The sequence below is a fragment of the Setaria italica genome, chromosome VII (assembly GCF_000263155.2).
Source record: "Setaria italica strain Yugu1 chromosome VII, Setaria_italica_v2.0, whole genome shotgun sequence".
Classification (NCBI taxonomy): Eukaryota; Viridiplantae; Streptophyta; class Magnoliopsida; order Poales; family Poaceae; genus Setaria; species Setaria italica.
This window is the reverse complement of record NC_028456.1, coordinates 30,091,275-30,105,215: the sequence shown is the minus strand read 5'-3', so window position 1 is coordinate 30,105,215 and position 13,941 is coordinate 30,091,275. Positions and strand designations below refer to the sequence as shown.

The 13,941-nt window shown below is 45.4% G+C and overlaps 3 protein-coding genes and 1 non-coding gene across 8 annotated transcripts; 2 read left to right on the top strand and 2 right to left on the bottom strand.

Moving 5' to 3' along the window:
- Positions 1 to 1,691: 1,691 nt before the first annotated feature.
- LOC101757240 (pentatricopeptide repeat-containing protein At3g14580, mitochondrial) lies at positions 1,692 to 4,035 on the bottom strand. Of its 5 annotated transcripts, none has more exons than XM_022828137.1 (4): positions 3,890 to 4,035; positions 2,438 to 3,788; positions 2,209 to 2,309; positions 1,692 to 2,130 (listed from the first exon to the last, which is right to left on the bottom strand). In XM_022828137.1, the coding sequence occupies exon 2, from the start codon at positions 3,783 to 3,785 to the stop codon at positions 2,694 to 2,696; it is 1,092 nt and encodes a 363-aa protein (XP_022683872.1). In that variant the 5' UTR covers positions 3,786 to 3,788; positions 3,890 to 4,035; the 3' UTR covers positions 1,692 to 2,130; positions 2,209 to 2,309; positions 2,438 to 2,693. The 5 variants fall into 5 exon arrangements, with proteins under 5 accessions (XP_022683872.1, XP_004976824.1, XP_022683871.1 ...); XM_004976767.4 differs by having other exon boundaries at positions 1,692 to 2,114; XM_022828136.1 differs by having other exon boundaries at positions 1,692 to 2,114; positions 2,442 to 3,788.
- A 120-nt stretch (positions 4,036 to 4,155) lies between these two features.
- TRNAR-CCG lies at positions 4,156 to 4,228 on the top strand. The gene has a single exon. It is a non-coding gene; the product is annotated as a tRNA-Arg (tRNA).
- A 2,449-nt stretch (positions 4,229 to 6,677) lies between these two features.
- On the top strand, positions 6,678 to 7,920 carry LOC101756827 (germin-like protein 4-1). The gene is made up of 2 exons (XM_004976766.1): positions 6,678 to 6,851; positions 7,028 to 7,920. Exons 1-2 carry the CDS (start codon positions 6,722 to 6,724, stop codon positions 7,675 to 7,677), a joined length of 780 nt encoding a protein of 259 aa, XP_004976823.1. The 5' UTR covers positions 6,678 to 6,721; the 3' UTR covers positions 7,678 to 7,920.
- Positions 7,921 to 8,078: 158 nt separating this feature from the next.
- On the bottom strand, positions 8,079 to 11,834 carry LOC101756426 (imidazoleglycerol-phosphate dehydratase). The gene is made up of 8 exons (XM_004976765.3): positions 11,555 to 11,834; positions 11,253 to 11,380; positions 10,321 to 10,425; positions 9,969 to 10,061; positions 9,370 to 9,444; positions 9,061 to 9,123; positions 8,761 to 8,870; positions 8,079 to 8,527 (listed from the first exon to the last, which is right to left on the bottom strand). The coding sequence occupies exons 1-8, from the start codon at positions 11,769 to 11,771 to the stop codon at positions 8,500 to 8,502; spliced, it is 819 nt and encodes a 272-aa protein (XP_004976822.1). The 5' UTR covers positions 11,772 to 11,834; the 3' UTR covers positions 8,079 to 8,499.
- Positions 11,835 to 13,941: the final 2,107 nt, after the last annotated feature.

The following is a 13,941-nucleotide window of genomic DNA, read 5'->3' as shown; positions in this document are numbered from 1 at the left end:
CCAGCAGAACGGCACTGATCCCAAACCCAAATAATTTGGGAATCAGCAGCAGTGATCAGAGGGTCAGACGTCAGTATTTCTATTCCCCCGGTGAAAATAGAATAAAATTGAGGGCCCCGGTGAAAATAGAATAAAATTGAGGGTCTGTTTGTTTGAGTTGCAGCTTTTAAGTTTTTTAAAAAGCTGTTGCTGGATTTTTCTTCTGAAAAGATAATACTAGCTTTTAAAACATATGTTTAGATTTTTTTACTCAAAAAATTACGAAAAGCTAGATTTTTTAGCTTCCAGCTTTTCGGAAGCTACATGAGAAGTTTGTTATTTGTTTGATCTTCTAACTTTTCACGTTGAGAAGCTGCTAGAAAACTCAAACAAATAGGATTTGAATTCTGCTAGGGATAGAGTAAGTTATTTTTTCGAGAGAGAGGATGGTGAGAGAGCAAGTAAAAAACAGGCACCGGCTGGTTCAGGCTGCGGCCTGGTCAACGTCACTGTGCCCGAGATTGAGATCGTACCTAACAATTCCTAATCTGTACTAGTAGGCTACGACGCATCCATCCATTGTTTTTCTTTTGATTTTTTCTTCGTTTCCCTCGAGGCTACGATGCATCCATCCATTGTTTTTATTTTGATTTTTTTTCGTTTCCCTCGTTTTCTTTCTTTTTCCTTGTCTGCTTCTGGGAATCTTCCATCGCTGGAGAGGACTCGGCTGCTCGGCGTGACGACTAGGGCCATGTTTAGTTACTCCCAACTCCCAACTTTGACACTATGCAAAAAGAAGATTCCCCATCACATCAAACTTGCGGTACATGCATGGAGTACTAAATGTAGATGAAATTAAAAACTAATTGCACAGTTTTGTTGTACTTTGCGAGACGAATCTTTTGAGCCTAATTAGTCAATATTTGGACAATAATTCACAAATACAAACGAAACGCTACAGTGTGCTACAGTGCTGTAACAGTAATTTGGCACCTCCCAAATTCCCCAACTAAACACGGCCTAGATCGCACCCTGCCAAACCTAACGCCTCCTCTGAATTATTGGAGCGAGCACTGGGTCAGGTCAGTTTTGCGTGCGTTTGGTTTGGGAGGCTTGCAATCGGTGACAAAAATTTGGTCAGGACTCACTCAACACCGGTGAGCAGTGGCCCCCATGGCAATAGTGCTCCGGCACCTGCCTGCAAGCCTGAATGACATGGCAGCCAAGGCGAGGAGCTGAAATGAAGTGAGAGCTGCCCGAACCAGAGCTTTCATCTTCAGTAAGTAGGTATGGTTTTGGTGACAAGTAGCGCCCAGCTATTGGCTTTGCTAGTCGTGTTCGACGCCAGAAGAAAGCTGAATGGGATGGCCAAAACGAAATGATGTGAAAGAAACCAAAAGCCTGAGCTTTTACGCCCAATTGCAGCTGCCCGATGATCTGCCAGTGAGGAATGCTTTGTTGGCATCCCAGGGAAATGTTCAGCACATGTTCCTCAACGTGGACACAGTCCTGCAGCACATGCCCAGGATTCAAGTATAGGAACCTCAGCTTTGGACGTTAAAAAAAAAGATGGAAAATGGTGGGAAGAGAAATAAGCCTATCCTTGAGGTGATACTACAACCACTAGCTTCTCCATACTGGAGGCTCAACAATAATCCCAGTGTGGGAAACTGGAAAGGTTATCCTGTCACCAAATTCTCAGAGTCACAGTATTTGGAAAGAAAAAAATGGTGGATCTATTGAAATGGAGTACTGTACCGATCACTGTCCAGTGCAATACAGTTTTATTCCTGTACAAATAGTCGACTACACCAACTTTCATGGTCCCAACTTTCATGGTCCAGGTGTCCAAGGCATAGCACATGGTTGGCTAGTAGTACAATGTACACATTAGTCAGCCATTACTTAATGAGATGGTGCTATCAGACTACCACAACATCCTCATAAAGACTACCTAGACCAAAGGTCTGCCCTCGAATCAGAGTAATTCTGATTTCTGAAGGATATGTTGCTCTGTGAGCATATAAGTTGTTGTCCCCACTTCTCGGAATGTAATTTGAGAATGAATCCTTTGCAGCACCATTATACAGACTCAGGCAAGAATCCGGATTCGACAGCTTGGCCACACAGAACAACTGCACAAAATGCATGCTATACTCAGATGATAAATTGCAAAGTTTTTGCAAAGAATTATGCAATAAATATAACTTTTTTCCTAGCCTTTTCTACCTTTAAGGCTTTAACTCAGGGCTTTTCTCCTTTCTGTCAAACAGTGATACAGCAGTGTTGTTCTATGCAGCTGCTTCCTTACTGACCAGATTCTTTCCATGCTGTAAGTGGATAGCATCAAAACTGTAAGTGGATAGCCAGATTCAACATTTAACAATTCAACCTTAGACTATCTGAACGGATAGATATGTAATTTTCCACATAAAGTATTTAATTTCAAGACACAAACCTACAGAATCGAATAGATCTTTTGTCAGCCTCACATCATCCATACATTTCAGGTTGACATCCGTGAAAGCTAACACCAAACTATAATCATGTACTAGTTCTTATAGGCAGCATTCGTAGATGAATTTTGGTTTGTCTGATATCACTGACTCTTTCTGATATGGCTGCAATATGCAAAACCTGGCAAAATTTGAAGTTCTCCAGTCCCCACTCAGTTGTCTTCTTAGGTTGATAAAATCACCGACATGAAAACAATATTAGCACATGGATGTCAGAAGTTTTCTCCAAGTTCCCATTCGAGGAACAAAACCTTGGCCCACCATTTGCTTCAAGACAAGATGCGCATCATCTAAGCAGTCATCACTGCAGAGGCCATCGATCAGCAGCTTGTAGGATTGGAAGCTGGGCCTCACACTTTCTGTACTCATGACGCTAATCAGATTCTTGGCCTCCCCAAACTTTCCTGAACTGATGAGACCATCAAGAAGTACCTGATAAGTCCCTGAATTAGGATAGCACCCTTCAGACGTCATTGATTTGAACAGACCAAACGCCTCAGTCACTCTTTCCTCCTTGCAGAGACCAGAGATCAAAATATTGTACACAACTGTATCTGCGGCAATATCCTGCTTCTGCATTCTCTCAAACAACTCAAATGCTTTATCAACCTGACAGCGCTGGCAAAGGAAATGCATCAAAGTCGAGTAGGTCGTCACATTAGGCTGGCACCCCTGCTTTGGCATCTCATGCAGCAAAGACATTGCCTCATCAATCTTACCAAATTGGCACAAGCCCTTGACAAGAATATTGAAGGAGCAGGTGTCCAGTGTCACCCCAAGCCTGGGTGCGCTCGAGTATATCTCATGGACAACCTCATACTGCCGCTTACACACAAGCATGTGAAGAACATAATTAAATGTCTTTGTAGAAGGCCAACAATTATATCCAGGCATTGCAAAGAGCGTGTCGATGGCTTTCTGAGGATGTTCTGCCACATTGCCGTACATCTTGATCAGCCTGTAGAAGAACTCATCTGAAAACCTGAACTTTTCAGCTCTTGCCTTGGCCAGCAACTCCTCCACATCACTGAACCTCCTGGCGCAGGCCAGCTTGTCAATCATCAAGCTGTAGAGCGCCTCACTGGGCTTGTAGTCTCTTCGGTTGCACGCTTTATTGAACACACTGGTTATCAGGCCAGGATCCCTGATGTTGGCAAATATCTTGAGCACCTCGTTTGGGGCGAGCCAGTCCTTGTGGTCCAATCTGCCCATCCAGTAGCCATCGTCGCACACGATGGAGCGCAATCTCAAGAAAGGAGGCGCCGGGCGACGCGCTAAGGCTCTAGACATGATCTGCGGACAAGACGGTGAGAATCAGAAGCTTCAGGTTTCACGAGGGGAACGGTAAGAGGGAGCGTATAGGAGAGGTGAGGGGCGGAGGGGGAACAGAATACCTTTGCAAGAGGAAGGTCAGCTGTGCCGAAGACCCGCCCAGCGGCGAGAACTGAGGGGCCGAACCGGAGAGGAGAAACGGAGGCGGCGGCCGTCAACCGGCGGCGATGTGGCCAGTCGTAGGAAGAAGACGAAGCCAGGAAGGATGGTTGGGCCTTGTAGATTCACTCTCCAAGAAGGCCTGATGGGCTCTTACGAAGAAAGCCCAATTCTCCTGGATGTTGAACTTTAGAATATTTAAAACTTATCTGTAAGCCTTCCACAGAGTGACCGCGTGGCCTAATGGATAAGGCGCTCGCCTCCGGAGCGGGAGATTGTGGGTTCGAGTCCCATCGTGGTCGATGATTTGTATTTTTTTTCACCTTTTGTTTTTGGGAAGTTCCATCTCTGGTATTCTTCTTCTTTCTAATGAAAACCATATGGTTCGTACGAAGTTAGGTCTCTTTTTTTGCCCCCCTTTTAAGAGCGGGTGGAGAAGGAACTTGCACCAGCTGATGTGGTAATTCGTTAGTCTGGTATAACGATGAAATGCTGAGATATAACTAATAACTCCCACAGTACGTCTTTGCAGGAATTCAGGCAAATTAAAGAACAACATATATAGTACTAACATAAAAAGATGAGGGCTAAGCTGATAGGAGAAACTACAGTATTATAGGTTTCCTCTACCTGTTCATCAAGCGAACTAAGTCTCGTGAGGTCGTTATGCTTCTTACACTTACGTTCAACATTGTATAAGGAATTAGAATCGGAGATGGATGAGAAAGCAGTGAAGTCTCTCAGGCAGCCACGAACGGAAGGAGCAGTAACAACTCGAAGTCGATTTGGCAAATGGCAAGACGCAAGCTAGCGGAACAAGAAGTGGAGGAGTTATATTAACAATGGCCGTCGGATATTCGGATGCATGGGGATCTGATGATTCACTTACGTTGAAGTGCAAGATTTGCTGCTTTTACCATGTCTATAAAATAAGGTAGCTTCTCTTTCCAAACAATGCCAGGTCCCATGAGACCACCTGCGCTCGATACGTGTCATAGGCCCTAGCATTACATGATTTACATCAAAAGTTAACCTCAAAAAGGTCACAACCTGCTCTACATAAACACAGAGATTAGCTAGTAGGTGCTATGAATAATCGCGCTTCTTTTTTCCAAGATATCTGTGAGATCGTGACCCCTAGCCTTCTCATTTGCACACAGCCGCCACACTCGCTAATCATGGGCAATTAAAAGTCAAATACTAATGCACTGGGGAGGATAAGCACACTGGGGAATGGCCCATGACCTAATGCCATTACTCACCGTACCGTCCCGGAGTGCTGCGGAGGAGACGAGTGGGACTTCCAGTGCAGACCAATATATACTTGTTGACGAACCGATCGTATCCAACGTCACAACTGAAGTGGAGCTCATGGAAACCTTGTTAGTGACCTAGTGGTCTGGTGGATGATGCATGTTACGAACTGCGCGCATGTGAGAAATCGAGAGGGTTTGGGAGAAGGTGGGAGCAAAGCTAGTGTGGCGTGGCGGATGACTTGGAGGCGCGAGTTAAAGCGTGGATATTGATTTATACAAAAATAGAATAGGAGGTGATTAGGTTTGAGGTTTTTATCCAATGGATATGTCTAAGAAGATTTTAGTCACCAGCTTCCATGAAGGTGCATCCGTAGAATTTTTAGCGTAGAGTAACGCTCGTTTACTGATGCGGATCAATCCAAAGTCACAAGTGGGCTTATATAAATCTTTGTTATTCTCTTGTGGGTAATCCTAAGTAGTGGGTAGGTGGCGGTAAAAGAACGAAGGGTATTCTCTTGTGGGTTTTTCGTGTTCTTGAGAGTGGCTAAGGGACGAGGTGGGAGCAAAGCTAGCATGGCGTGGCGGAGGACTTCGAGATGTGAGTTAAAGAGTCGGAATTAATTTATAAAAAAAGAAGAGAGGTGTGATTAGTTATGAGGTTTTTGATTCAATAGATATGTATGAAAAATTAGTCACCTTCTCATGAGGTGCAGAAAAGAATTTCCAGTACGGAGTAACACTTGTTTTCTGATGCATATCGATCCAAAGTCACAGATGGACTTATAATTTTTGTTAATTACGCTCTTGTGGGTTACCGTAAATAGTGGGTAGGTGGTGGTAGAGCAAGCAATTGCAAGCATACCGAAAGGGTATTCTCCTGTGGGTTTTCCACGTTATTGAGGTTTCAGTGAGGAGTGGCCTAGGGATGTGAGGTGGGAGCAAAGCTACCATGGCGTGGCAGAGGACTTGGAGGTGCGATTTAAAGAGTGGGTGTTATTTTATACAAAACCGAAGAGAGGTGGCGATCGGTACATTTAAGAAAAATTTAGTCACCTTCTCAGGAGGTGCACCTATAGAATTTCCAGTACGGAGTAACACTTGGTTACGGATGCGGGTCAATGCAAAGTCACAAGTGGGGGTATATAAATCTCTGTTAGTGGGTGAATGTTGCACCGATTGAAATTTTTCGTTATCTTCTCCCACATTTTTCCAACCATATCGTGCACGCATGTATTCCACAAGAGTACACATAATCAGGCACGTGATCACACTATGTAAACAACACGGTTAGTGGGACTGTAACAAGGCACAAATAGATCCTGCGTAAGCCATTGGCAGCAGCATCGTGGAATGCCTACTCAAACTACACAGTGCAGTGAGCAGTGAGTGATGGTGAACCGTGGAGTAGAGCGTGCAAGCAGTCCACTACTCCGCAGTTACCTTTACGACAGTATAAATTGGTGCCCATGGCAAGTGTTGTAGAGCACAAGCAGCTCTCGATCACTTGCAAACATTGGCATAGCTAGCATAGACGAAGCCATGGCTTCCCGTGCCTTCGCTGCGCTGCTCACCGTGGTAGCATTTGTAGGCTTTGCTTCAGTTCCCCGTGCTCTGGCAACTGATCCGACCCAGCTCCAAGACTTCTGCGTTGCTGATAACAACAACCAAGGTGGTAAATATGTTATTATGACCTGCTTATATGTAGTCAAGTTTCCATACATGTACACTGTATTGCATCCTTCACAATTAACTAACGTACTCTTGAAGATGCATTTGTGAATTGTGTGATACGGTGACGTTGCTAACATGCATGCTCTGTGGACGTGGCAATACACGTGTGCGCAGTGTTGGTGAATGGGGTGGTGTGCAAGAACGCAAAGGTGGTGACGGCGAACGACTTCTTCTTCCACATAATGCCCCAGACCCCTAACGCGCAGGGATCGGGGGTTGCGGCGGTGGCGGTGGACAAGCTCCCGGGTCTGAACACGCTGGGCATCTCGCTGGCGCGCATCGACTTCGTCCCCGGCGGGCAGAACCCGCCGCACACGCACCCGCGGGGTTCCGAGATCCTGACCGTGATCCAGGGCACCCTGCTCGTGGGGTTCGTGACCTCCAACCAGCTGCTGAACAACACGCTCTTCACCAAGCAGCTGGTGGAGGGGGACGTGTTCGTGTTCCCGCAGGGGCTCATCCACTTCCAGCTCAACAACGGCAAGAGCCCCGCCGTGGCGATCGCGGCGCTGAGCAGCCAGAACCCCGGGACCATCACCATCGCCAACGCCGTGTTCGGGTCCAAGCCGCCCATCTCGGACTTGATCCTCGCCAAGGCGTTCATGCTCGAGAAGGACACCGTCGACTGGGTCCAGCAGGCGTTCGGCGCGGCCGCGGTCGGCGGCGGCGGCGGCATGCCGGGCGGCGGCGGATATCCCGGCGGTGGCTACCCCGGCGGCAACGGAACCGGCGGCGGGTACCCCGGCGGGCCAGGGTACCCGTAAGGCCGACGAGAGCACGCTGCATGAGTGCAGATGCTGATCAGGCCGGCCGTCATACAAGTATAGGCCGACCACACACGTAGTGTGTACTAAGCTATAGTATGTGCGCGCAATGCGCTTGTGTTGATCGAGGAGTAGTAGCTCTCGATCTGGTTGAATAATTTGTGGCGAAACCGCGCCACTGTACCACAAACTTTACTGTTGCATTCCCTCCATACGAAATAAACTAAAAGTTTCAGTGTCTCATCTTCTGCGTACACTACCTTTGCTTGTTGCGCGCGCCTATATGCTACGAGAGGAAGGATCGACCTCGAACCGGAGATGGGGTTCTCCGAGACCGTGTGTCCAGTACTCCAGTAGCAGCGTCAGGTTAACTGGAGGGTCGTTCTTATTTTGACAGAAAATGGACGCACAGAAACAAATTTACTCCCGGCCAAACATTACATATGCGACAAATGGGGATGAATTCAGGATCCACACTGTAAAGTTTATACAAGGCGCAGCATTATTCACGACTGGCCTGGCGTTGCTTTCAGAACCACAGCTTATTGTCTACACTCTACACATTTCCAATCTTCAGAAATGTCGCAGCTCCAGAGAGCAGAGAAAATTGCAGTAGCAACCCGATGCATTATATCAGTACACCACTGTTATAAGCCCAGTACTCGGTAGTGGTACATTCGATTTTTGATAATCCCATTAGCAAGGATTCCATGCTTTGTTGTCGAAGGCAATGCAGACTCCCAATGTAAGTAGCACTAACCAAGCTGTATATAGCTTCCTGCTCCGTTTGTTTCCTCTACCCACTCCTTCGAACTTGCAATGCTATGATCTTGACAAAACACCTTTGGAGCTGCCATTTAGAGAAGCAAGAAAGATAACATCAGGGATGTAAATGGTTCAGTACGAATACAAGGACAGAGCATATGTTTGTTAACTTTTTGCCCCAGGTATCCTCTACCAATGTCAGATACCAAGCAACAGTACAAAGTCAAACCACATATGAAGATGGGCGTGGTTCAAAATTGCTACAATATCAACAGATGGGAGCATTCTGAACAAACTTTGCATCAAGTGAAGACAAACCTGGGTACAGTGCCTTGACGGCGCAAGTCATATTCCGTTGCTTGTCGAAGGGCCCTAGCAAATGCTTTGAAACATGCCTCGATAATATGGTGTGAGTTTTTCCCAGCAAGCTTCAAAAGAAAAAAATGGAGCAGGATCAGGCAATCGAGGAGTAGGGTCATGCCAATTAGGTTAATTAACAAGGAAAAATCAACTATACAACCTATGATGCTCTTAATTGCTCACGACTGAAAATATACCACTGATCCAGCTGTTTTGAAGAGAATTTAATTTGGGAAATGAGCATACAGCAATATGTACCTGACGGATGTGAAGAGTCATCCCAGATGTATTCACCAGAGATTGGAAAAAGTGCTCAACCAGCTGGAACAAAAAATGAATAAATGAAACTTTTGCCTAACTTGACTGCAGGAGTGTACAAGACAAAGAATTGCATGACATTGATGATGACTCTCAAGTTATGCTTGAAGATTTCATAAAAAAGTATTTCTTTTTGAACATGGGAAGAGGTGGCTATCAAGGATGTTTATTTATGTCTGAGCATAAAGAAAATATCAACAGAATAGATGGCTGATAAATGATAAAAAGTTTGCAGATCTCACAAATTACCTGTGTATCATATGTGCCAACTCTCTGAGTAGGAATATCTAAACCGCAGCTTAAGTGAGGACGACCAGACAGATCCTGGATGCAGAGGGGGAAACAATGACCCATGAAGTCTCAATAAAGCACAGTTGGTTCAGCTTATCAAATGCGGTGGTTAAAGTTTGCGTATTCATACGACAAGTTAAAACATTGACAACATCACACTTGTGATTTGTCCAACAAAAAATAGCAAACAAACATATGGTAAGAGTAACATAACAGCAATTGTATTTGTTATTTTTATGTGATATATGAGTATGAAAAGCTTCAACAAAAAAAAAATTACCAGTCTGAAAGTTAGTGCTGAAGTGTAAAAAAAATGCATACGAATGAGTTTCTAGTACCAGCAGATGCTCATGAATATGTGGAGGTCCAAAAATAGAACTACGTGACTGAGCACTTTTTAAGTGTAGAGCACTAGAGCCAGGCATGAGTAACTCAGGTATATGCTCGCACAGCATTTGAGGCTTATGAATGCATAAATGACACATATATAGGCACGTCAGGTCTATGAAAAATTGCACATTCATAGTACGTAAGTTCAGCAACAGAATACGACTTACCAGTATAACCTCAACTGCTGCTTCATCGAGTGGTGCAGTAAAATGCCCAAATCGGTTAATCCCTTTTCGGTCACCAAGTGATTGAAGTAGTGCCTACATAGACAATCAGAGAAGATCATCTCACTGATTGTTGCCTATCTATGCCGATTGCATGAAACTAAACTACAGATGGTTCAGCATAAGCTATAAGGTATAAGTTGAAAATACAGTATGTTGGTGCAGTGTTAAATTAATAAAAAAGTTAGGAAAGAAAAATATATGGATATCCGAACCTCAAGTTAATAATGATCCCTACAGGTGCTTCTAAAGTAGAAATGTCAAGTTGAGAATGTTGTTGGAAAGTAACAATCACCGTTCCAATTGCCAAAGCAATGTCCTCGTTTGAGTGATGATCATCAATGTGTGTGTCACCTGTTGCCTTAACGTACACATCAAAGAGTCCATGTGATGCCAGTTGCTGAAAGTTTTAAACGCAAGAGTTAATGGCCAACTTTGACTGAAAAAGGCATACCTATCTAACATGAGTTAGAACTTTCCACTTTGAACCACGTGATATAAGTAGGATAGAATAGTAGGGCATTTAAAGACCAGAAACCTATTTAAAAATAAATTCTTAATAACGAAAATTCCTGAGATTTTTACACGGACTTTTGCATGCTAGCTTTGGTTGTATTTAGTATTTTTACAGTTACTCTATTTCTCTTCACAAGTGCTAGTCACCTATAGTGGTCATTTCTGTCATCTATGTGGAATAACCAGAGCCATACATCTCACTGATTACACTATTTGACAGGAGGAAGAGAAGTAGCACTCTTTCCATGTATCACATCAAACTAGGAAAAGGAAAATTGAAACAAGCATTTTGTGAAGTAATTGCTCGATAGCACAGTCCCAAGAGTGGTCACCTGCAACACGTGGTGCTCGAAAAGCCGTAGAGTTTTCCACACTGGGGTGCCTTTAGGTTCAATGGTAAAGTACATCACTTTCTCCTAATATGAATGCGCTACTGGCCTCTTAAACGTCTGAAGCTAGGAGCAGCACGCATAAAGGTTTTTCCTATAAGATGATGTTTCCACTTGCCCATTTTATGAATTTGGCCTAAGATTCTTTCCTGTTAACTAGGAGGTTTTGTTTCTCCCCTATTGCACAAAATAAGGCATGATTTTCTCATTCCCCTCATCCATGGATACTCAATCACAAAGAAAGCAACCATACACATGTTATGTCTGTACAGCTACCCCCAACTCTCTAATTACTGAGACAGCACGAGCAAACTATACTCACATCGAGCATGTGATCCAAGAACGGTATCCCTGTGCTACAGTCAGCAACACCAGTGCCATCAAGGTTGATCTTCACATGCACATTTGTCTCCTTGGTCACTCTCTTAACCTCTCCAATCCTAGAAGACCCTGAAGATTTTGATCTCAATCATAAACAAATGAACTTGAAATAAATAAAACTCATCGAAATAGCTACCAGAGGAGTACAGCATGAACGATGCAAGTGTTGAGCACAGCTGAAGAACAACGCACACACGACGCAGCGCAGAGAGAGAAAATTCCACTATCTAACACAGAAACCACCTGTGCAGTCTCCTGGCGCGGTCGGGGAGCCGTTGCCGCCGACGCCGGCGGCGGCCATAACAGGCGACGAGTCCCTGAGACGGAGCGAGAAACCGCGCGGCCTAGCGGGGAAAGCGGGGACCCGACCGCAACCCTTCCCCGAGGATTTGGGAACCGGGGAGGTCGGCGTGTAGGATAGACGGGCGGGAGAGGTTGAGACGAACTGCGGGGTGGTCATCGCCGGCGGCGGCGCCGCGACGGGATGCGCGGTGGAGTGGACGGCGGAGGTTGGGGGGGGGGGGGGGGGAGTTGGGGTGTGTGGACTGTTGCATTGGGCCTTGCTTGGGTGGTTTGACCACGCGCGCGCGGGCGGTTCGCTTGCTAGTTGGGCCGGCTTCCCGGGCCGCCTGAAGAAAATACTTTGCTGGGCCACCGCCTATTACTTTCGGGTACTTATTAATAATTTTAGGGTTTTTTTCCATTTAAGAAATCAAAACATTTCCTCAAATTAATACGTAAAGACATGATAATTACGCATAAATTGGTAAATTTTGAAATTTATAGCATGGGACATTGAAGAGCCTTTCGTCGTTAGAAAGATCACTACTGGCGTGCGTTTAGATGAGACAGCGAAATTAAGCATCCGCTTTTCCAATAGACCTGAACGCCACTTTCATTCATTTATCAAAGAGAAATAAAAATACTGTGGTATGGCTATGTGCAACTATTCTTGTTGGTGAATGATTACTCGGAACAGATATAGCAATCGATTAGCCCTGTTCATGATCTGTTTCCTGGTTTGTTTCCAAACCAACCTAAAAGGAATATGCTGGTCCGACTTGGCCTGGTTTTCTGTGGGTTACTAACAGCTGGGAAGTATCGCCGGTGCGGGTTGGGTTGGTTGGTTTGAACTGGTTTCCCTGAATCGATAACCCTCATGATTCTCATTAGCAAGCCGAATAGGAGCAGCGATGAGTCCTACTCCTACTTGTCCTTTGCCTCCCAGACGAGATGCCACAGCCTTTTCTTCTTCGTTTCTGGGTGCGAGGAAATTGAAGGCGAGGATAGAGATAGCCAGCCATTCAAGGTGCATTTATTGGAACAGTTGGAGCAAATTGACGCACACCACAGCACAAGAGATGAGGTAGCCAAAGGGATGGGAATTGGGTAGAAGAAGATTTCAATTCAATGGTGGATGGATGCTTGGATCAGCCGGGTTGATAAATGTGCATGTGTTTTGTTTCTTTGCAGGCCTAATAGGGGAGGCATAGGCACAGGATGGATGGATGGATTAGTGGTGGGCCCGGCCCCTAGCCTAACGCCTAACCCTCATTGAATCCCTAAAAACGACCCCTCCCCCATCATCTGCATAAATTTTTCAACTAGGAACCACTCTGCATTCATGGAACCATTTATTGCGCGGGCGTATTATTGAAGACTTGTACTTTCCCCCGACCCGCTGCTGCATGCCCCTCATCCTCTCTCGCACCAATAATCCTGTGAGGATTTGACACTACTGTTCAGTTCTGTGAAAACAGGGATCATCTTTCCTTTCCTTTCCTTGCGTTGCCATCATCAGCATGATTGCTAACCAAGATTTGTGCTGACTTGTATTAGTTTCAAACTTGAAGAGTTTGCATAGAGTTCGCAAAACCCATCCATGCATGGTCAGCATGACAGCATGGAGATGCAGATTGTTAACCCTAACTGTCAGAACACACTGTACCCTTCTTCTTGTGTTAGGTGACAATTAGAAGCAGTAGTGAAATACAATAACCGTTGCAGAGAAAATAGGATCCATCTCGCCGTACCAAAACTGCTACCACCAGTACATGCACGCACGCACGCACGCACGTTTGGTCCATCTGCTGCCGCAATTTCTTCCCCCAAAGCGCTACTAATACGCATCACGCCATGACAGTTTTGGGGCACAAGTACAGGGATTGACATTCGGGGCACCGTGAGTGAGATCGAAGATTTCGCTGGATTTAAATACTAGCAGCCCTTTGCATTGTACCCACGATTAACAGCACAGTTTGTACATTTGGGCAGGTACTGGAGACTAAGATGAGACAACTGCTGCAATGGTTCTCCAAATTTGTCGCTGATAGGTGCAGTATCTGCTTCCTAGGGCTCAAGTTAGCTCTGATTCCTGCACGTACTTATAGCAGTAATAGCTAGCATTTGATCGGTTGCATCTGCAACACGCCACTTGCAAACTGTTCTTCGGTCGCAGGTCAGACCGTCCTCGCTGATCCCTGCAAGGTCGATCGGTACGCTAACTACTGTTGCTTCAGAAACTGATACTGCAATCTGTACTGTCATCCAGTTATGGGATCAGCCGACCTCTGAACAATTTGCATAGAGCAGAAAGTCCATGCTGTCAGCTACTCTTCGTCCTAACCATC